Here is a 22,977-nt window from a genome sequence, read left to right on the forward strand (position 1 = left end):
CCCATTTCTATTGGGCACTGACTGATAAATTTCCCAAAAGCTGTTCCAAGTCCAGGCTGTAAGCGCTGGTTAGGAAATGAGGGGCAGGGATTCCTCTGGATGTTCAAGTCATGCCCATGGGCTCATCTATCTGTGCAAACACATCAATTAATAGAAAAACACGTCCATTAATAGAAAAACACATCCATTAATAGAAAAGAAGGGAAAAAATAGAATATTGAAAGAAGTATTGGGTGTGCAGTAGTGGAGAATAACCTGTGCAAATACATTTAAAATCAACATTTAATTGGCTTTCTAGCCTCTGCATCCACAACTACTGACAAATCACCTTGTGCTTTCCCTCACCACACTCCAAGTGACCCTGGTCTGCTTTAACATCACGTCACCAGGACTGATGCCAGCAGGGACAACCAGTAAGAGTTAAACCCACAGGGTGTTTCCCCCTCAGATCAAAACACTCCACACAAAACAGCTCAGCAAAGAAAACTGAAGCAGATTTTGGAATGCACTGAAATTGGCAGCAACTTTTTATTAGCCTGGAGATAAAGCAACTACATTGTATTGGGTTTTTTTTTCTTTTTAAAGAAAGGAACATCCTTGTTTACAGACATTTTTGTTTATAGAACAAGCTTGTTTTCAAAGTTTTCTTGAAAATGTAAGGACTGTTCCAAAGCATAGTTCTGGGCTGCATTTGATTAGGGTTCCTTCCTGCTATGACAGATAAAAGGTCACTCTGTTCAACTATGTGCTGCTGAAGGGGGGTTTTGTGAAATCCCCAAGGAAGGGTATGTTTTGGTTTGAAATACTGAGGAAAAGAAACACCTTTTTCCCCTACCTGCATTTTAAAAAGCTCCTTGGATTGTCAGTTCTCTGGAGAGAAGCAGGGGAGTTGCACAATCGCCACAAAAAGCTGCAGTGCAGAGTGGGGTGAACTTATGTGGCCTACAAATATTCCTGGAATGGTTTGAGGGTTTCCAGTCCTGCTATAAAACTACACCCTCAGTGACCCACCCCCTTCTGCCAGACACATGGACAGGCCCTGGTTCAAGTTCAGAAAATAAACACAAGCAAGTGACATCAGGTTTAACCACCAGAAATAAATAGTTCAAATACCAGGGAGAGGAGTGTTTTGTTCCTCTCTGCAGCAGTGGCATCCACTCCTTTTAAATGATTTGTGTGTTTTTCAGTTAGACAAGGCAGACTGGAAAACATCTAAAGGAAGGATTTAGACCTTGCAGCAAAGATTTTCTCTGATCACTCTGCACAGAGCCCTTCAAAGCAATGCACAGGCACACGTGGTCTCACAACTGAAGCTCAGGAACTGCTGTGTGCAGAAAAGGAAACAAGAAATGGAATAGGAAAGGAGAACTTGCAAGAAGAACAAAAAGGCCTGAGCCATCTGCCAGATATCACATCTCATGTCACTCCCACACACTGCAATCTGTCATGAGTTCAAGTGTTGGAGGAAAATGTGGATTTCTTCCAGGAGAGCAGCAGGGTGAGGATCACAGGAGTGCCTCCAGCCAGTGGAGATCACTGTCAAGGTCTATCTTGTGCTGAGGAAAAATATCCCTCAGGAAGAGGAATTGCCATGGCAGGCTCTGATCCTTTAGGAGTTTAACAATACTGACATACAGGATCTGCAACCAGCCACTGAAGGCAGTTACCTGTGTCCTCCTCAGATTTTCCTCCAGTGAGAAAATGGATTGGAAGTGACCCAATACAGGCTCCTGCTGCAGATACAAATTTGTTGTAAAATTTTGGAGTTTGCATGGTGTCTGCAAGCCTCATCATGGGATCATTTCTTTTTCACAGCTAATCACAAAAGATCTGGTCAGAACCTTTTCCTCCTGTCCTGTCTGGTTCACACACAGTGCGAATAACAATCCTGTTTCTGGTGGTATTTGACAGAATCTGCACACCAGCAAACTCTACTCTTAAATAAAAGCTACACTCTGAGGCTGAGCTTCCTTAAATGCTTCCCAAACTGCTTTCCCTAGAGCGTCTCTTCAATGAAATGAACACAAGAACTACAAAGTTTTAAAAGTCACCATCACACCACAGGTGCCTCAGTGTCCAAACCACCTAATAACAAAGCACTTCAGGTGGCAGCTTCTCACCCTTTCCTGAGAACCAAGAAAAATACTCATCACCAGTGTTGTACCACTGTACTGGCTGCTCCAGGTACAGCCCAGGTTTTCACCCCACATGTTCCTTCAGAAGACTGAAATTACAGGGGTTTTTCATCCCAGCTTCCCATCAGCATGGGATTTAGGTGATCTGCCAAGATTTACCCGTTGCTGAGCTCTGTTATTGACATCCAGCATCTTCTTTGAGAGAAAGGGAGGAGAGAAGCTGCCAGTAAACCAAGCAGCTGGATCACACACCTGCAAAAATTTCACGTGTCCAGATACTCCAGAGAGAACCACTCACAGTGCACAGGTTAATTCTGAGTACTTTTAATGGACTGTACAGATTTCCACACCTGGTTTTGTGCAGGACATTGTATTCCATGTGAACATGATACCACCTGGCAGATGAACACATTTTCTGCCCCGTGATGCAGCAGCAAGTGGCCCCATAAGGCTCTTACTGATAACTTCTCAAGAAGATGGATCTCTTGGATAATTAAAGTATGGAAAAGTTCTCGATGAAAAAAAAGCAGGATGCACTCCAAATTTTGCTCCCAGGCCTCTGGAATGATTTTCACAGACACCAGCAGGATCATATTGCAATGGAAGGAGCTTCCAATAACACAATGTTGACTGACACGTTTTGCTTTTACTTTGCAGCATACAAAATTAACTTTTGCACTTCTTCCTGCAGAGATATTCCACAAGTAAGAAGTAATGGATTAGAAGCTAGGCAAAATCCCAACCATATGTACCCAAGTTAAAGGATAAAAACAGAAAAGGCAAAGTCTCAGCTTAAACCTCTCATACCCAGCAAGGATTTTTTCTGCATTCCCTTTCCCATACCCAGGTACACCAAGTTAGTTACATTAATTACCAGAGTTTTTAAAAAAAGTTTTAAAAAAACCCCCAAAACAACCCAAAAGTAATTAAAACGAAGTTGCATCCACTTTAATCGGTGTGTTTACACCTGAAAAAGAAAGCCTGAACATAGTAGGCAAAAAGAAAATCCTGTTTCAAGGAAAATACCATCTCCAATATTCATATAACATGCATCAGAGATTCCCAGGACTGAGCCACTAACACTGTACTCTGCTAAAAAGTTTAGGTATGTTGTAAATGCATTATTTGCTGCAAACAGGATATTGTCATATCAGCCTGCCTGAAAACCTGAATAAAATTTTGAACCAGTCCTTTTGCATAATTCACTTTTTATGTAAAAAACAATCCACAGTTGGATCACTTCCTTCCCTCAAGGCAAAGGTCACAAGCTCACAGCAGTCACAGGGATGGCTCTTCAGTCTTCATCTTTTTTTTTGCTTGTCCACTGGAACCATGCTGCAGATCCTGCTTTTTCTTCTTCTGCTGCTGCAACCTTTCCTCCTTCCTCTGCAGGTACTCATCCATGTTATCAAAGGAGGCCTTGTAGAGGTGGCTGTAGTAGCTCCCTGCACCAACAAAACCTGTAGTTGGGCAAAGCAAGAACACAGGAGTTAATTCCCTCAGAGGTCTCATTGATTACTTCCTGCACTGTAATTTTAGATAGTGGCATTCCAATTCATTTACTGTGTTCCTATCCACTGTGTCAGCCTTCCAATACCTCAGGGGGCTTCAGGAGAGCTGGAGAAGGATTTTCACAAAAGCATGTAGTGACAGGATAAGAGGGGATGGTCTTAAGGTAAAGGTGGGCAGATTTAGATTAAATATTGGGAAGAAATTCTTGACTGTGAGGGTGGGGACGCCCTGACACAGGCTCCCCAGAGAAACTGTGGCTGTCCCTGGATCCCTGGCAGTGTCCTAGGCCGGGCTGGATGGGGCTTGGAGCAGTGGAAGGTGTCTCTGCCCATGGCAGGGGAATGGAATGAGATCATCTTTAATGTCCCTTCCAACCCAAACCACTCTGTGATTAAATATCAACATTTACACTGTGTAAGCCTGATTTGTGTTGGCAAACACTTGTTCAGCTTTCAACAGCCAGGCATAGCCTCCATTTTTAGGCTAAAAAATTCACACAGAGTTAAGCACCTCACAGGGAAGCAAAGAGAAGACACAGCTCTCCTCACACACTGGACACTTGCAAACTTTAGGGCTTCTGCTTTTGAACCACTAAAGTTGTTCCCTGAGACCCAAGCACTACAAAGGGAGTTGCCACCTAATGATGTTAGTTGGCTTTTCTCCTAAAGTATTAACTTAAAAGAAGGATAAAGGAGTAGGCTTCAAATGGTCATGTTTACAGCACACAGATTGCTAAGCATTTGTTTGAATGGCTTTGTTACAGCTTCTGTGAATTCAGGGCAGTATTCCTCACAGCATCCCCAAGACTGCAGGTTCAGATGAGTCTAGCAGGGAACTAACTGCTATCCAAAAATCCCTAATCAGATTGTTTCTGTAGAGAACACAGAATGAGACCAACTGCCTCAGTCCATGTTTCTAAAACATTGTTGGAATGGCACCTGCCAAAGCCAGTCATCTCCAGTTCTCACCTTTGCCCACTTACCAAAATTCACAATCTTTAAAGGACAAATGAAGAGAAATCCAGCACCTGCTGAGGTTTGGTCCTGAAACTAAGTGTGCTGCTCCAACAGGAACACACAGCACCCCCCTGTTTCTTGGCAGGCAAACAAGGCAAATTTCTCTCTGTGGTACCCACAGCAAAGCAGAAGCTTTCACTTTCAGGGGTGTTGCACTCATAGAGGCTTTATTGGCCATTGGCCCTGGGAGAAATTGCATGCTGCCAGTTTGAATAGCCATGCTGCTCTCCAGGGATCAGTCTGCACTAAATCCTGTTCTGGCATCACTTACAGCACAATGTCAAACTGTTTAATGTGTACAAGGGGGAATGGCTTCAAACTGAGAGTGGGTTTATATTCAATATTAGGAAGAAATTCTCCCTTGTGAGGGTGGTGAGGCACTTGGAACAGGTTGCCCAGAGAAGCTGTGGATGTACCATCCCTGGAAGTGTTCAAGGCCATGCTGGATGAGGCTCTGGCCAACCTGGACTAGTGGAACATGTCCCTGCCCACAGCAGAGGGTTGGAATTGGGTTGTCTTTAAGGTTCCTTTCAACCCAAACCATCCTAGGGTTCTATGATACTTCTGGATTGACGATTGCACCTTAAATCCTACAGAAACCCCAGGTGAGAAAAGTTTATAAAGGACAATGTGCAGGGATTAGGACTGGATTCAAACAATGTAATGATCACTTGTTTCAGAAGATGGAACTACCTTTGAAGCACTAATTATGCACTGGAGTAAGTGCTCCTCAAGTGAGCCTCCCCTGACTAATTAAGGATAATGAAGCCTGTCATGTGAGCCCTGATCCTTTCCCAGCTGCAGATGAGCCCGCGACTGGTTTCACACTTGTTTGTTCCACGGGCTAATTATGCCCAGAACCTCTCCCCCTGCCTGCTCCCTTTCCTTCTCTGAGCTCATTTTCACTCACACCTCATCCCCCTAATTATCTGCCTGGCTGTAACTATGGAGTCTGCAATATCTCCCTGCAAACATCTCCCTTCCAAAGGAACACCTGACTTGCAAAGACTGCAGCACCTTAATTACACTTTAATGACCAACTTAATGACAGTTACATGCTAAATCATCCAGTAGCAGATATTAAGGAGACTTTACACCAGACTGAGCATTTCTGCAGCTCTTCCACCTTTATATATGGCCACCATGAACAGACCATAGGACTGGTGGGAACTATAACATGTTTTAAGGAAGATTCCAGTCTCCCAGCAAAGTACAGGACAGAAATTTCTATGAATGAAGTTTCAATACATAATTGAGGTTTTAGCACATGCCACAGCCCTTCTCTACCCTGCAGCCACAACCACTGCTATAACTTCAGCTGTTTTTTTTTTTTAATAATACAAAAAATCCTGGAAACACAGGACACTTCTGAATGAGGAAACCAGGCATTATTTTTCTGACAGAGACTGGGAGTGGGGCAGGAAGCAAGAACTAAACCAGCCAGCCCTGACACGAAGCAATGTCATCTGTTGTCCCATCCAGGGTCACACCTTCCAGCCACAGCAGGCTCCACTTTATCTGCCCTGCCAAGGTGGACACAACAGTCCATCTTAATAACAGAGCTGCTGCTCCCACAGCTGTTCCATCCTGACTGTCTCCACTGGACCTGTGATAAAAGTCTCACACCCAGGCAGGAGACAAGACAACAAACACCAGGATTTGATACCACAGCAGTAAGACAGACTCCAGCAGCTCTGCCTGAGGCTGTTTGGATGCATCCCTGTGATAAGGTGTCCATGGAAAAGTCATAAGGCTGCAATTCAGCTTTAAATACCTACATGGTTCTGTGATAACAGTGACCTGAACACACTTCATTATCTGCACTGACTTCCAGACCAGACAGTGATGAATCTGAGAAAAGACTGAGTGACTTCAACAGCCATCTGAACTGACCTGAACCCTAATCATGTTCTACATATTGTGCTTCAGCTGTAAAAACTGCATTCTCTAAATCTTTAGGCCAAATTTCTCACCTTCAAACACTGTCCAGTTGTCTTGAATGTGTTTTGTCATCTTCTGTAATCCTTTGTCATCAGTTACAGGCTGGGAAAAGAAGAAAGGCTGCACATTATTTTGGGATTAATAGACAATTTAGTGTTTCACAGCATGCTGAAAAATGCAACAGCTCTCAGAAGGAGTGTAGTGAAACAGAGTAAGTGTAAAACTTCCATGATCTCCTCCAGGCTCCTTTTTTCTAGAACTGTTATTGAAATCTGGCCTGAGAGCTCAAGTTCTGCTAGGAAAGCTTTGCAATTTGAACAAAGAAATTGATTCCCACTTACTAATCCGTGAGGAAAAGAAATATCCCAGGGAACACATTAGGGTCAAAGAACACACTCAGAAGTTTCATTTAAAACCATTTCACAACCAGACCATAATTAGCTGGGGACTTACAGGGATAACAAATGAGTTGAGTTGTTTAATAGGCAATAAAAGAGAACTTGATAGCACATACCCCAAATTTGATTCCCTGTTCTCACTGAAAAGAAAGTAATTCCCTTACTGCTCCCAGAATGCCTTGTCCTGCAAAGGATCCCTCAGAGGCAGGCAGAAGGAAAGCTGTGTGGAAAGCATTCCTGAGCAAACTCAAGGGGATTTGTTGGTTTGTGGTTTCGTTTTTCTTAAAATCATCAAGTGTAGCCCACAGAAAGCTCAGGCAATGGTTTGAAGTCCTGAGTGCTGACTCTGATCCTGCTGTGCCAGATGGCACCTTTAGCTGGGAACAGACACTGGTGTTCAGAAGAAGCTCTTGACACCTTTGCACCATACACAGGTGAGAAGAAGAATGAGATGTGTATCTATGGCTTTCACTCCATCTCAAGACAGAGAGAAAGGTGCCTTTTTAGCTTTCATGGAACAGCAAACTCCACTTCTGCTGTGGCCTCAAAATATCACCAAACACTCAGGATTTCCAGCATTAAAAATACCTTCCACTGTCCATCACATGCTCTGTACAGAAGAAGAGGAGCTTCCTTGTCTTCCTGCAAAATCCACAGGTCTCCTGTTTCCTCTAATGCAATGTCCCAGCCTTTGTGTTGCAGAGGGATTTGCTGTTTGTAAACCAGCTGCCGGGCAGTGATGTCCAGCTGAAAGATGTAGACTGTGGGAATACTTTTAAGAGGAAAAACTTAATTACCATTATTACCAAATCCACCTACAGACATCACTTGTACAAGCACACTACAAACACCCACTCTAACTCCAAACAGAGCCAAAGCCAAGTGGTTAGTTAGGATGAGCACTTCAAATGCTGTTTGCTTACATGATCTGAGTCACACGCTGTAAATACCCCAAGTGCCAAACAGCTTTTCAAGTGTTATGTGAAAGAAAAAGCAGACAGTGCTGCCTCCTCTTTAAAAGAAAGGGTAGTAAAGGGAATTTCATGAGGATTACTAAGGACTTTTATGAGGAGTGTTGCACTGTGACACACTGGCCTACAGGGCTGCACTTGAAGGAATATACAGCTGAGCACCAGCCAAAATAAAACATCACCTAGCTCTGGTACAGCCCAGCCTTTTGTTTCCTCCACTGAGGGAAAGGCATCACAAACTCTACAAAAATTAACTCAGCCAGGTAAGCCTTGCACTTCCCTCTGCACAGAGGCTCTCTGAGAGGCCACAGGCATTCGTGGACATCTGGAAATCCACAGTACCAAGAACTCCAGGCTCAGGGAAAGCCAGGACAGCCAGAAGGGAAAGCTGTTCATGCCTTTGCAGCAGCTGGGATGATTTTAGGCCTTATTCCATCTATTCTTACCTGTCACACAGAATGGCAACATAACCACCTTGACAGCAGTAGGTTATTCTTGACACGGTGTATTTCTGTGAGGAATAGAAAAAAAAAACAACACATCCTTGTAAGTTTAGACCATTTATGGGCAGAAAATTCACATTCCATTTCACTATGAGCCTTTAAAATTTAGCAGATGTCTTAATTTACAGCAAGTTAAGCAACTTAATTGCCTTCTAACTGCAGTCAAGGTTATTTTTGTATCAGTGTTTGCTGTTTTATGAAGTTTTCCACACTTCTCGCTTCCACACTGTCCAGAGATCAAATGTAAAGGTTTGGATGAACTACTCTTAGCAGACAAACCAACAGCTGAAGGAAAATACACAACCTTCAAACATTCTCTCCTGCCATGCTAATGGCAAAAACATTGACATTAAGCCTGCTCAGGCAGAATATCACTCCAGCAGCTCAGATATTACAAACACAAGCCATTAGCTGCTGCTCTGTTTGTTAAAAAACAAAGATAGTGATGCATAGCTAATATCCCTAATATCCCTGCTGTGCTGCCTCTATTTCAACCTGAGTCTGGGGTGAAGCCATCCTGCTCCACAGAAAATGTGTTCTCAACAACAAGGAAGGCCTGCCTGAGGCCATTTTCCTCATTAAAAAAGAACCCAACAAAACCAACAGAACAACAACAACAAAAAAAAAACCACATCACACTCCTAATTTAGAAGTTGCACATTTTATCTAGAAGAGAAGCAGCACCTTTGCTGCACAAATAATTCTACTTGAAATATAAAACAACTGGATTTGAGCCTCCTGGAGTGGGAAGAACTTGGAAGGAACAGAGAAACTGCAAAATGATGTCCTGGGGTGCTTTTTCAAAAGTATCTATTATATAATGTGAATGGCAAAACTGCAACAGCAAAAGGCTGGTTCTCATGTGTATTTTATAAGCAGCGACAACACCAACCCTGCTGATGACTAAAACCTTCCAAGAAGAGAAGCAGAGAGTTATTTCCTTCAGGGCAGGGAAAATACATCTTTTTGACACTCTGCTGGCAGAATTCTGATGTATCCTCAAGTATTCTTTATTTTAACCTCCACCTCTTTCCCTAACATGACAGTGGTGACTGGACAGAACCTCTGGTTCATTAAGTCAGGGTAAATTTGGGAGTTACCACAGGATTTTACCCTTGCAGCTACCAGCTGATGTATAGGCATTGTCAGGGTGCTTGTTTCACAGTTTTGCAATCCATGTAGGAAAGCAAAACAAGCTGTACAGCTTCCAAAAATCCAAGTCAGCAAGTTTAACACCAGAAGCTAACTATTTTGTCAACAGCACATGATGCAACCACTAAGAGATAAACCAACTGTGGGAAAGAAAATTAATTCATGGTATAACAGAGCTGAAAACAATTTTTTTTTCCTCCAGCACATGAGAAAAACGGTGTGAAATGATTTCATAGGGGGAAGCAAGAACGGCATGAACGACTTCTCACTCATCTCAACCACCTGTTTGGACAGAAGAGGAGCACTTAATAAAAAACATTATCAGAAGGACTGATAAGGCTCAAAGCTCCTGGGAACAGATGGGACTGATCTCCTGCTACTCTGCAGAAATATGAAGTTATTAATCCATATTTAGCCCTGGGACCCAGGACCCCTGTTTCACACAGACCTAAAAGATGGTTCCAAGTACCAGGTAGGATGAGTGGGCTGAACTAGAAAGGTTCTCTGTGGCTAAAAGCTGTTTCTGCAGGATGGAGCCACTTACACCACAGCTCTGGAGTACAACTGACAGCTCCTATTTACTGTGAGCCATGAGTGGGTTCTTCAGACACTTAAAGGAACAAGCCAAGATACATACATACATATATATACATATATATATATTTAAAAGCTGAAAGCTGTGCTATTTATTTCTAATAACAAAGCTCTGCCTCTCTGCCTGTTGCCTGACAAACATGCAGGGAAGTGCCCACCTACACAGCCAAGTGCTTTGTTAGAGAGACAAAGGGTTCTGTGAACTTCAATTAGGCACCAGCTCTCTCCCAACCCCACTGGAGGAGGGAGGAGGAGGCTGTTTTGATTTAAACCAAGTTTTATTCACAGCTGGAAAGAGACAGGAAAATGCATCTTCTTTCCAAGTTCTTTGCATGTGTGGGTAAGTTAAAAAAATCAGCAAAATGAATGCAAGACCCACAGCAGTATCGTGGTCAAGGGCAAGGCTATGAAATCAGTTAAGGAAGGGCTACAAGAACATTCTGTGATAAACAGATGTTCACTTGATACTCTCTGAACTCAAGTCAGTGTTTATATGACACTGTTATCAGCCTGCCAACACCTTAAAATTAACTTTTGATGTCATCTGTGAGAAGAAGTGACCCTATAAAAAATTAATGTACTGGTGCATTGGGGTAGAGTTGTGCAATTCATGTCCTGGACTTTAAACAAGCTTCTGCTGTCAAGAGGATCAGATGAGGTGAAAGCTCTGAAGCAGGAAAATATTTATATAGCACTATGGAATTAAGAGAATTACTCCCATTCTAGTGGGAAAATGAACTGAGGATCTGTAAGCCATCAGCTGAAACCAATGCCTCACTGCTCCAAACACTCCTACATTCCCCAAACAGACACATATTCATCATCTGCCAAGCAAAATAAGCCCACATTTTTGTGCTCACACGACCCACCATTAGTGATTATTCCATCCTCATTGAGCTCCAAGCTGTGTTTAAAGCTCCAGTGCATTCACACTGGCTATCAATGGTACAAATGAAATGTAACAATACAAAAAAAAAAAAAAAAAAAAGCATTTATGTCCCCATCTGATCCCTGTGCTTGTTACAAGCTCCAAAGTGCTGAATCAAGAGATTGTGTCCTTAAATTCAGACCACAAATGTCACTCTGGGTTGTGGAGATGATCTGTGACATCCCTGGATGCAGAGCATGACTAAACACTGTCACCAGATGCCACCTCTGGCATTTCTAGCACTGTGATGGCAGCAGAACACAAGTGTCCCTTTCACTGCAGAACACCTGTGAGAGTGAGCAGCATCCAGGATTTCACTGATTCAAGTCTCATGTGGCTTCCAACACCACCACATGTGGCAGTGGATCTGCAAAGCACTGTAGGAATAAGGTTTATCAGTTAATTGCTGTGTTCTATTTATTAACCCACAGTCTGTGGGCTTTCCCTTTCTGTCTTTGCTTACTCACACTGAGGTGAAGAAGCCAAATGGAGACTCCTCAAGCAAAGGGCACCTGCAATTTCTCCTGAGGCTACATCAGCATGAAGAATATCTCATAGAAGGGATTTTATTAGGAGACAAGATAAGTATTATTAGATTACATTTAAAAACATTCTAAGAGAGTTGGAGAGGTTTTCTTAGATCAGTTCCTACCTGCAGCAACAAGCTTTTTGACATTTGTTAGTTTATCCAGTGCTACATTCAAGGGTTTATTATATAGTTTAATATTATTTTTGATTAACTTGTTTGTAATCAGTGGAATTAGGGTTCAGTGTCAGACCAAGCACTGCTAATTTACACACAAGCCATCTTAATAATGCTAAGCCAGTCTAAGCAACCAACAGCATTTTTAGTATTAATCATAGAATTCCCCACTTCAGTTATTTACTTGTCCTCAGTGATCCTATAAATCCAGAAGGCAAAGTGTTTTAAAATAAACCCATTATTCCCTCTAAAACAAATGCTCAAATCCTGCTGCAGCCAGAGTATCAGTGGACACCAGTTAGGTGGGCTTGTCACTCAATCTTGTACCTTTTCCACTTGTCAAAAACCCCAAGAACAGCTTTTTCAAAGATTTCAAACACTGACATCAAGCTGAAATGAGGCAGAGACCTGGTGATTGTGTGTGGCTCAGGTGTGTTTTCAAGAAGACTCTCAAGTCCAAGGAGCAGGTTAAATTGTCCACATGGCTATCACCCTGAATTCCTGCTGACAGGAACTCTAGGCCAAACCCAAGATTTCCAGTATCTAAATGGGAAAACTGTGATAAAAGTGGCTCCCCAACTGCAGGGAGGTGAAGCACAACACACTCCTACTGCCAAAACCACAGCACAGAGGAGGGAAGGCAGAAGTTTTCAATTCAGTTTCTGCCTGGATATGGATTCCACAGTGGATTTGCCTCAAGAAGCTTCCTAGTCACCTGAAAAGTGGGAGGCAGCTGCGGTCTGCAGGGAAAGAAGTGTTTTTTAGAGATGCACATGAAAAATCTCACACAGCAGGATGGGTGGTGAGGTGAACTCAAATAACCCAGCAGATGAGTAGGAGGTTCAATTCCATGCACGCAGCAGGGACAAAGACAAGTGCTATTTCACTGCTAATTGGTCTTATGGCACATTAAAAGGCAAGGAAATAAACAAAAAACAAAACTAGATTTCAAGCACTAGCAGAAGGACTGCTCACATCAGGTGAGCATCTCAAATCACAGCAGCACCCCAAATTTGTGTGTGTGAGACTGCTGATGTACAAGCTGGAGCCTCAGGAGAGCTCCTGGGGTGTTCAGTTTTTCTGTACGACTCGTACATTTAAATTTTGGACACTGTCCAGTTGCAAGAAAACCTAAAATAACAAGCCCATCATTTTGACTCCACAGGGTCAGTGACTGCAGGTCACTGGCTAAAAATATTGCAAAGCTTCTTTTTGCTCAGGGAAAATTCAACTTTAACACTTGAAAGTCCAAGCATTTTTTTAAAAATGGGTGAATGTTTAGATCTTCCCAGTGTCACAGGAGGTTTTCCGCCTAGGGGACTACAACACCTGTGGTTTGGGGGAAAAAAAAAAATCAAGTGAAGACTCTGTCCCCTGTGCAGAACTTAAACTTGGGAAGAATTAGAAGCAGCTTCTTTTGGTCACTGCTTGGCACATTTTAGAAATTCACACAAAACACAGGAATGGATTTCAGGGACTGTCTTCCCAAAACCCCAGACTATTGCAGCAGTTTTTTAAGGTCTAAAACCAGTGACAGAAGGGAAGCACTGCTAACAAAATGTATCCAACAGGTTTGGCAGTCCTAAGGATGAGGAGCACAGCAAAAGTCCTGGCACACACGGACATACCTGGTCTGGTTTGGTTGCCTGAGGCCCACAGATGGCACCCAGCTGACAGCAGTGCACCTCTTCTCCACTTTTATACTCCCAAAGCCTCAGAGTGGAGTCCTGGACAGATGGAAGTGGACACAAATCTATTACTTCCAGCACTCAAGCAAAGAGAGGCCACTCCTGGCCTTCAGCTAAACCCTGTTTCCCTGAAAAGCTCCCCACAGAAGCTGCTAAATAGTCACTTAGTTAAGACCTCAAATTGCAGATAAAGCATTTTAATTAACATAATTTCCCCCTGCATTCTAAATTATTCAATCATGCTAATTTTAATTCTCCTTTTGAAGTGGAAATTGGGTAGCTGGAGGAGGGTATTTTAAGCCTGTCTCCAACAGCACAGTCACACGTGTGCTCAGCATTTTAATGGCACTTCTTTCAGGCTGCCCTTCTCTGCCCCATGCTCTTGTCATCAACCAAATTCTCATTTGATTTAGCAACCTCCTGAGGAGAGGTTAAACACCTCTCTGGAAAAACAAAGCCAAGAGCATTTGCCAAGAGTGAAATACAGCCATGTGCAGCACTAGCACAAGAACTGCTTCAATAATTAGAGGGACAAGATAAAGGGAAGCAAGAACAGCAGCTGAAACCAAATGACAGGAGATACTGTGATCCTCACATCTTCACGAGAAACATAATTTGTTTCTTGTGCAGTTTTGGTAGTCTGAAGATGCCATCAGTTCAGGAAAAGGGTTGGGGAGGGAAGGAACATTTATTTCTACAGTTCTCATCCAAGCAGACAAAGTCTATGCCCCAGAGCAAGAGTTAATGGTAATTTCACCATTCCAAAGATGCCTTTTACTATAAGCACAGTAAAAGGTTCTTAGGTGATCCAGCAACAGAAGGGCTGAGAACAGAACCAAGAAAAAGGGGGCAGCAGGAGGAGGGAGACCATGCTATAAACCATGAGAGATTATTCCAAGCATACCAAGGAATTTGGCCAAAACACAAGTATAAATAATAATAAAAACTCCCAAACATACAAAAAACCAACACTTTTTTGGAAGAAATTGCGATACATACCCCAGAAGCTGACAACAGCAGGTCAGGACAGTTGGGTATTACAAGTATTTTGCTTACAAACCTAAAGGAAAAACAGTCAAAAGTTGAACTTTCTTGCTTGACACCCTGGTCTTTAAACACACAGAGTAAGAGAAAACAGCAGGTTTAAAGAGAACTTTACAATAAACAAACAGATTTTCCACATCAAGATAATTGGGAGGAAGAAGAAAATGTCATCAGTTAAATATGCACTACACAAATTATTCACCTTCTACTTAATAAAGAGCTACATTTCCCCATTTGCACTCAGGGAATTCTACTGACTTCCTCCCAGCTGAGAACATTGTCATTTAGATCAAAAAACGCCAATGGAGACAGATTTACTCAGGTAGCACATTTCCCTTTCTCAGTTTATGATGAGAGTTCTCATTCAAAACATGAATCAACAGGTCCTTTAAAGCACATAAGTGATGGCTCAGCCTCCAGAGTGCCACATCTCTCCAGCCACACTTGGGAGATCATTTAAAAGCAATCTTTACAGAATTTTTAATGTGGCAGTTTACCAGTGTCTACATTCAGCCAGAAGTTCTGTTTTCCAGAAGCTGGTGATCCTGCTTTGTCTTTGGTGAGCAATGAAGACCTGAATTTCCGGGGATCATCATTACCTCGGAGCTCACCAATCTCAAATACAGTGACCTGACCTGAATGGGACAGTCTTGCCTTTGAAAACAGGCTTAGCCTTAAAGCCACAGAGTGAAAAAATAAAAGAAGAGATTTGGTCATTGCAATACATTCTTCCAGGACAAAGCAGGCACAAGAGATCCAGCAAGAATCATCATGAGCCTCACTGAGAGAAGAAAATCCAGGACTGTGAAATGAGACAATTATTGTTTTATGTAACCCTTTAAAAATTAATTTCTAATTTAAGATTTCAACTTTTGAATATATTTCAATTAATTTACACTGCTTTTCACTTTGCCACCACTAATGAACATCTTGGATGCTTCCAGGGATCCACGGGCAGCCACAACTTCTCTGGGCAACCTGTGCCAGTGCCTCACCACCCTTACAATAAAGAATTTTTTCCTAATATCTAATCTAATCCTCCTCACTGTCAGTTCAAAGCCATTCCCCCTCGTCCTGTCACTGCAAGCTCTTACAGAATTTCTCTATTTTCCTTGTAGGCTCCCTTCCTTGAGTATTTTATAGTGCAGGCTCCAGCACACTGCAGTCTGGTGTCCAGGCAGGCAAGCTCTATCCATCCTGGTGACACAGACAGGGTTATTTTTGTATTACCACAGAACCAACAAGTCTGAATTCTGCACTGAGATGACATTAATTTAATTAGCATATGTTGAAAACTCAAAAGACAGTTGCTAAGACTTCCCTTCCTAAGACTGAGGCAGGCTCCATCCTGAGCTAAGTTTCTGGAGCTTCTTGTGAGCAGCAAGTGGAGGCAGATGATTTTGCTCCTCTGCTCTGCTCTGGTGAGGCCCCAGAGGAGGTTGTGTCCAGCTCTGGAGTCCTGGTACAAGAAGGACATGGAGCTGTTGGAGCAGGTCCAGAGGAGGCCAGAAAAACAAGTAGTGTGCAGGAGCACCTCTGATGTGAGCAAAGGCTGAGAGAACTGGGGGTTGTTCAGCCTGAAGAAGAGAAGGCTCTGGACAGACCTTCCTACAGCCTTCCAGTTCTTAAAGGGGTCTTATAAAAGATGGTGTCAGAAAAACCCTTTTTCTGAGCTAGAGATGGGGCTCCTGAGAGATGTTTTAAAGACTTTTAATCCATTTTCAGTCTCACGAGAAGGGTGAGATGGTACAGATGTTACAATTCACACCATCACAATCAGAAGCCAAACTATTTCTTAATTACAATGCATTTTAGTGTTTTTTGGCCTATCAGCTTTTGCCACACAATGCTGCTAATGCTGCTAAGCCAGTCATCTATAAAAATACCTCACGTGGGTTTGGTACAATACATCTTTCATAGTTCTATTTCTCCAAAATATCTGGTCTATTTGCAAGATCACCATTTGAAACTTGTTTTTAGTTCAGTTTCTCTCTCAAAAATGTCTGTCCTATTCCTTGGCCTTTCTAAGTCATCATACTTTATCTCAGAGTTTGCATACAGATGCACAAGACTGTGTGAGCCTTCTGTCAGGCTTTAAGAATTGTGTACAAATCCATTTCTCACAAAATGGAGACAGACTTTTTAAGAAGGACTTCTTGCAATAGGAGGAGTGGTAACAGCTTTAAACTCACTGTAGACTCAGACTAGATATAAGGAAGGAATTTTTTTTTAGAACGAGGCTAGTGAAACACAGAGACGTGGTAGAGCCCGATCTCTGGAAACATTCAAGGCCAACTTGGACAGGGCTCTAAGCAACAAGATCTCACTGAAGTTGTCCCTACTCATGGCAGGGATGTTGCACTGGATGACCTTTAAAGGTTTTTTTCCACTCAGGCCATTCCATGGTTCTATCACAGACCAAGCTGCTGTTTACTGTGATTTGAGGAGAGGATTTCAGTGGATGAAGGTGGCTGTGCAGGGAGTGGCTCTGGCACACAGGGCACTCACTCTCTGTGCCCCATGCAGTAGGACACAATGCTGTAGGGAGCCTTGGTCAAGCTGACTCTGATCTTCTCATCCCTGTCTGCAGTGAGGATGTACTGGTCATCAGGACTCAGGGCCTGTGGGGAAAAGGGAGACCTTTAGTGCCCAGCAGTTCAAGGCTCAAAATTCTTCTTAACTAAGAAAAAAAGTATCTCCTCACCTCAAAAGGCAGGTACAAACACTAAGCCAGTCTTTTCCACCAACAAGGGAAGCCTGAATCTTTGTGACAGTAACTTTCTTACTCACTAAGATGAGCAACACTGACTTGCAGGTCCAGTGAAAGCCACTGAGCCCCAACAGTACAGCTGGAAGATCTTTAAAAAAATCTTATCACATTGAAGAGCTCAGCTCTCATGGCAGTGGCTGAACTGCCATGGACACTCTGTCCCCCAAGACTTCTGTGATTGCAACATAAAGGCTTTTTCAACACTCATAAGCTTGTTTCCTTACCAAACTCTGCCAACACAAACTCAGTAGCAAGAAATCGGGACCACATTTCATTCATATAATTAAAAAAAAAAAAAAGAAAGAAAAAAGAAAAAAAAAAAAAAAAGGAAGGAAACCACAAATCTGGGACAAGAGCAACAATGAGAGACCCAAGCAGGTTTGTAAATACACAGAGGCAGACACTTACCACATCCAACAGCAGAGAGACATGACCCAGCTCAAGTTTTCCATCTGCCTTAGGTTCTGTTATTGAGTAAGAATAGACATCACCAGACTTGTCTGCAACAAAAATCTTATCCTCTGCAGCTGTGATAACCAGGGATGTGCATCTCCTGTTCACAAACCTGAAAGACAAATGGCACAGCTTGAACAGCTCTGCATGGCAGCTTCAGCGAGTCTGGAAGCTGAACAGACCAAGAGGCCGGGCAGAAAGTTCTCAGATGTAACATTACAGAAATGGCAGTGATGAGAGTAACATTATGGGGCTGAAATGGCACTTTTGAGTCTAGTAAATGAGTGAATTATGTAATAGCAAACACCTGGGGTGGGGAGAGGAACAGGAGACCATTAAAAGCTGCATGACTGCATTTTGCTTTGGTATTTTCTCCACTGAGCACCTCACCCAGGCAGCATGCCAGGACTCTAATGAAGGCTGGGAGACTTCCTTGCATTCTACATCATAAAAACATGAGTTAAACACATAGAAAAGACAAGGCAGGATTTGTCCTATTAGGAGTCCTTTGCAGCAACACCTTTAAAAAACTGTGTCGGAACTACTCCTCCAGTCACCACTCTGTATTGTAAAGGCTTCATGGAGAGCCTTGGAGCTCTTTTCTCCTCATATCCCAAGTCACAGAGCCACAGGCTCCATGTTCCTGGTCCACACAAAGCTCTGAACCTGAACTCTGAGTTTCTCTCATCATCTGCCATCACCTCATAGTTCCAGTTGCCAGTGTAACAGGTAATAGTTTTCTTACAACTACTGAGATAAACATAAGGACCAGAGAAGCCAGAAAACACATCCCGTGTGTTGCACAGGACTGTGGGCACCAAGGATCATAGGAAATGGATATTTATGTTCACCTACTCTGAAACTGAGTGGCCATGTGGAGGCAAGAGGACAATACACTGTGCTTCGAGTAGGAAGAGAGAAATTCCCAGACGTTTTAGTGGCTGTTTAAAGCAATACCATAAACAACAGACAACACAGTTCCAGAAAAGGTTACTTTGCCAATCAGAAAGTCTTGCTCCAAGTTCATTGTACCACTTGTGATCCTGAGCACAAATATTCAAAATTCCCCTCTGTCTGACACAAGCTGACTACAAAGGCCATCACTGTGTGAGACCTTTAAACAGCTCGCCAAAAATACCAACACAAGTCACACAGCTCAAAGTTTGGCATTGTTATCCATGCAGAAAAGCCTTTTGCCTCCTAGTTTCCCAATATGAGGTAATGACATTCGTAAAAAATCCAGTTGTGGTCCTAGTTAAACTTTCAGCAGAAACTAAAACACCAAACATCCAATGGCATGTCACAGGTAAGACACACAAGGCAGGGCAGCAGGGAAGGCAGAATGAACAGAATTGGGCATTTCTGGTTTTGACACAGAACACCCTGAGTTGGATGGGACCCACAAGGATCATTGAGTCCAACTCCTGGTCTTGCAAAGAACACCCCAAATTGTTGCCTGAGAGTGTTGTCCAAACCCTTCTTGAGCTCTGCCAGCCCTGGTGCTGTGACCATTCCCTGGGGAGCTGCTCCAGTGCTCAACCACTCTGGGTGAAACACCTTTTCCTAATATCCAACCTAAACATCCCCTGGCACAGCTTTGTGCCATCCCCATTTCCTCACTACAACACTGTTAACCCCACTGGTCCATCCTGTATCCTACACACAGAGTCAAGCTACAGACACTTGATTTTTTTTTGCAACCAGAGTCTCACATTTGTCAGAGACCAACAGAAGCAGAGATGTCACATGCTCAGGCACTTTCTCAGGAAGCCCTTCATGATCCTGGTTTTTCTACAGAGAATTGTCACCAGCAGCAGCAGAAAACTTGGAACTGGAGGACCTCTGGTGGACAGCTACAGGCTGCTCCCTCAAGAGGAATGTACTGAAGAAAAGCAGCTGCAGCATCTCTAAAGATGTGCTTTTTGAAAAGATCACAACTTTTTAGAAAGTTCACAAACTCCCCAAAACCCCTCAAGATCAGAAGAACAGAGAATGCACTCGCTGAACTGCCTGGCATCACTCTTACAGGCCCAACCCCAGTGTACCAGGAGTGGGTAAAGTTTTAGTTCTTAAAGATAAAAAACACTGGGTTTGGAATAAGGAGAGATTATCCTTTCTTGGACAGTGATATTGAACATTTGCACTCCCATTCTTAGGGAGGGGAAGACCACACATCAATTCTTGACAAATACTCTGAATTCCCAAAAACATTAAATTTGTTTGAGCAAGGGAATTATAAATAAATAAATAAATAAATAAATAAGGAAGCTAAGCAAAAACAACTATCAACATCCCAAATCCTCCCATTTTAGAAGCCTAAATCCATCAGCCATAACTCCAGACCAGCATGCACCATCCTGCTTTCCTTACCTGACACTGACACATTCCCAGGAAGGCTTTGTACGGAACAGGATCAGGCGTTTGTTGTCATCTGTCAGGACAAAATAATCTCCTGATGGGGAGAAGGCAAAAGCCAGGATGTCATCACTTCCTTTATCTGTCCCTTTTCCATCCTGTCTAATAGAGAGATACCAACAGTTCACAACCTGAGAGCTACTACATTTCCTGAGGAGGTTGATCCCAAACCACCAGGAGCATGAGGAACAAAGTAAAACTTTAAAAAGGTTTTATTTCTGCTTAAAATGTTGAGCCAACATGAAGAAATAAGCCAAGGCAAAGGAAACTGACAGAAGGTCTAAACCTGTATCAAAACGTTTTTAGAAAACAAGTTTGTGCCGGCACATCTTGATATAAATTATGAGGAAAACAGTAGAATGTTTCCTGTTTGGCTACAAGTAAAACAAGGGCCAGTGGTTGAATCTAAGCTAAGAAAAATACTTTTTTTGTGTGTGTGTGTGTGTGTGTGTGTATGTGTGTGTGTGTGTGTTTTGAACTCTCATGACTTAAAGAACAGATCTTGAGGAAAACTTATGTAAGTGCTTTGTGAGTTTTTTGGTCTTAGATGTCTAACAAAAAATGCAGGACTTTTCCACAAATATCTTGACTGATGAGAGAGAGAATTATTGATTTTGTCTCTGCTGTTTCTCTAAAAAAAAAAGAGAGAGAAAAAGGTGCACAGTGGAATGAAACTCTGGATGAAATAGAAAAAGAAATATAGATCCATATATATCCATCAGGGTTAGCAAAACCAACCCTTCACCTGCTCAAGGAGTTATCCTGTGGCTTTCTTTTATTGCCTTCACTGCCACACAAGCTCAGAGATTCACCCTCCAGGAAAAGAGCAGATTTTCTCACCCTTTCTCTCCTAGGGGCTGCTTTTCTGCACTGCTGCAGTCGTACACGAAGAGACTCTCATCACTGCAAGGGAAACACAAACCCAAAATTAGTGGGACCAGAACAACCAGGAGCTTAACTATGAAGAGTGGCAACTCTTCTGTAAGATGCTCTTATTTCAAAATTATTGGCACAGCTGTCCCCCATCCTGAGGAACCACCTCTGCCCAAGTGGGCTCCCCAAGTGTTATAGGAATTTATAACTTTGGACTGTGTGCACATGTCAAAGAGGAAATCCTCCTCTGCTGGTGAAGTAACCCTGTATTTTGCATAAACTTTACTTCTGTCAGACTCAGCAGATGAGTCAGCAGCATTTACCCAGCCACAGAATCACAGGATGGGTCAGGCTGAACCCACAGTGGGTTATCTGGTCCCACCTCCCTGCTCAAAAGCAGGGACATCCCAGAGCACACATGGCACAGGATTGTGACCAGATGGTTCTGGAATATCTCCAGTGAGGGAGACTCCTCACCCTCTCTGGACAATCTGATCCAGTGCTCGGTTCAGTTCTTCCTCATGCTCAGGTGGAACTTCCTGAGCATCAGTTTCTGCCCCATTGCTGGGCAGCACTGAGCAGAGCCCGGCCCATCCTCTGACACCTCCCTGCAGACACCACACAGAACCTCAGGATCATTTGGGCTGGATAATATCTCTGGAGATCACTCAGCCCAGGCAGGGTCAACTGGAACAGTGACACAGGAACACATCCAGGTGGGTCTGGAATGTCTGTAGAGAGGAACACTCCACACTCTCCCTGGGCACTGCTCCAGAGCCCTGCCACTCTCAACATAAAGAAATTCTTCCTTGTGTTGAGGTGCAACTTCTTGTGTTTTATTTTATGGCCACTGCTCCTCCTCCTGTCACTGGGCAACAGGAGTTGAAAAGAATCTGGGACCATCCTCTTGGCACCCACCTTGGAGTTATTTATATGCACCTTCCTTATAGACAAAAAATAAACCATTATCACCTATGTATGTATGGGTATATACATAAAATAATATTCTACATGTTCTACGTATTTAGTTTTACATATAACATTATACATATACATGTAATACATGTGCTATATATATGTTAAATATATACACATGTTACATATAGATACATGTCTTTTATAAGTTATGTACATATATACAGTATATATATACTACATATATAAGTATACGTAGCATATAGCATATAGTATATGTACTATATAGTATATATACTATAGATACACACTATATAGACATTGTATATACTATATAATATGTACTATATAGTATATATACTATATATATACTACATATATATAATACATATACACTATATATAGTATATATACTATATATATTTATAGATATACTTTTATATACATAAAACACGTATGTTATATATATATAAACATATATGAGTACATATGTGTGTACACATTTTACACACACGTATACGTGCATATATATGTGTGTGTATTTTTTTTCTATGCTATATATAGTCCAACTCGGGGAGCACAACCGTGACAGAAAACCGCCAAGGGCAGAAAGTTTAAAAGTGATTTTGCTGTAACAGAAAACGCTGACAAGGAGCACAGAAAGGCACAAACCTCAGCCGGGCCAGCGGCTCCCGCACCGCCCCACCACCTCCCCGGGCCCCCGCGATCCCCCTCAGGCAGCACCGGGCGGCCTCCACCGCTCCACCCGCCATCCCCCGCCGTGCCCCGAGCCCTCCCGTCCTACACTGACCCTCCGTGGCCGCGCCGCGCCGCCAGCAGCCGCCCCCCGCCGCTCGCCACGGCCGCGGCCCCCCGCAGCGACAGCGACAGCGCCGGGCGGGCCCCGGGACTGCGCCCGCCGCCATCGCCGCCCGCCATGCGCCCCGCGCCGCCACGTGCGCGATG

At 43.0% G+C, this 22,977-nt stretch overlaps 1 protein-coding gene across 1 annotated transcript; it reads right to left on the reverse strand.

Moving 5' to 3' along the window:
- Positions 1-2,455: 2,455 nt before the first annotated feature.
- On the reverse strand, positions 2,456-22,965 carry WDR4 (WDR4 tRNA N7-guanosine methyltransferase non-catalytic subunit). Its single transcript, XM_083855711.1, has 11 exons — positions 22,823-22,965; positions 21,064-21,126; positions 20,179-20,325; positions 17,764-17,920; positions 17,094-17,206; positions 14,541-14,601; positions 13,482-13,580; positions 8,420-8,484; positions 7,591-7,774; positions 6,637-6,706; positions 2,456-3,595 (listed from the first exon to the last, which is right to left on the reverse strand). The coding sequence occupies exons 1-11, from the start codon at positions 22,948-22,950 to the stop codon at positions 3,414-3,416; spliced, it is 1,269 nt and encodes a 422-aa protein (XP_083711837.1). The 5' UTR covers positions 22,951-22,965; the 3' UTR covers positions 2,456-3,413.
- Between the last annotated feature and the right edge of the window lie 12 nt (positions 22,966-22,977).

This window comes from Zosterops lateralis (assembly GCF_965231275.1).
Source record: "Zosterops lateralis genome assembly, chromosome: 2".
In the NCBI taxonomy this organism is placed as follows: Eukaryota; Metazoa; Chordata; class Aves; order Passeriformes; family Zosteropidae; genus Zosterops; species Zosterops lateralis.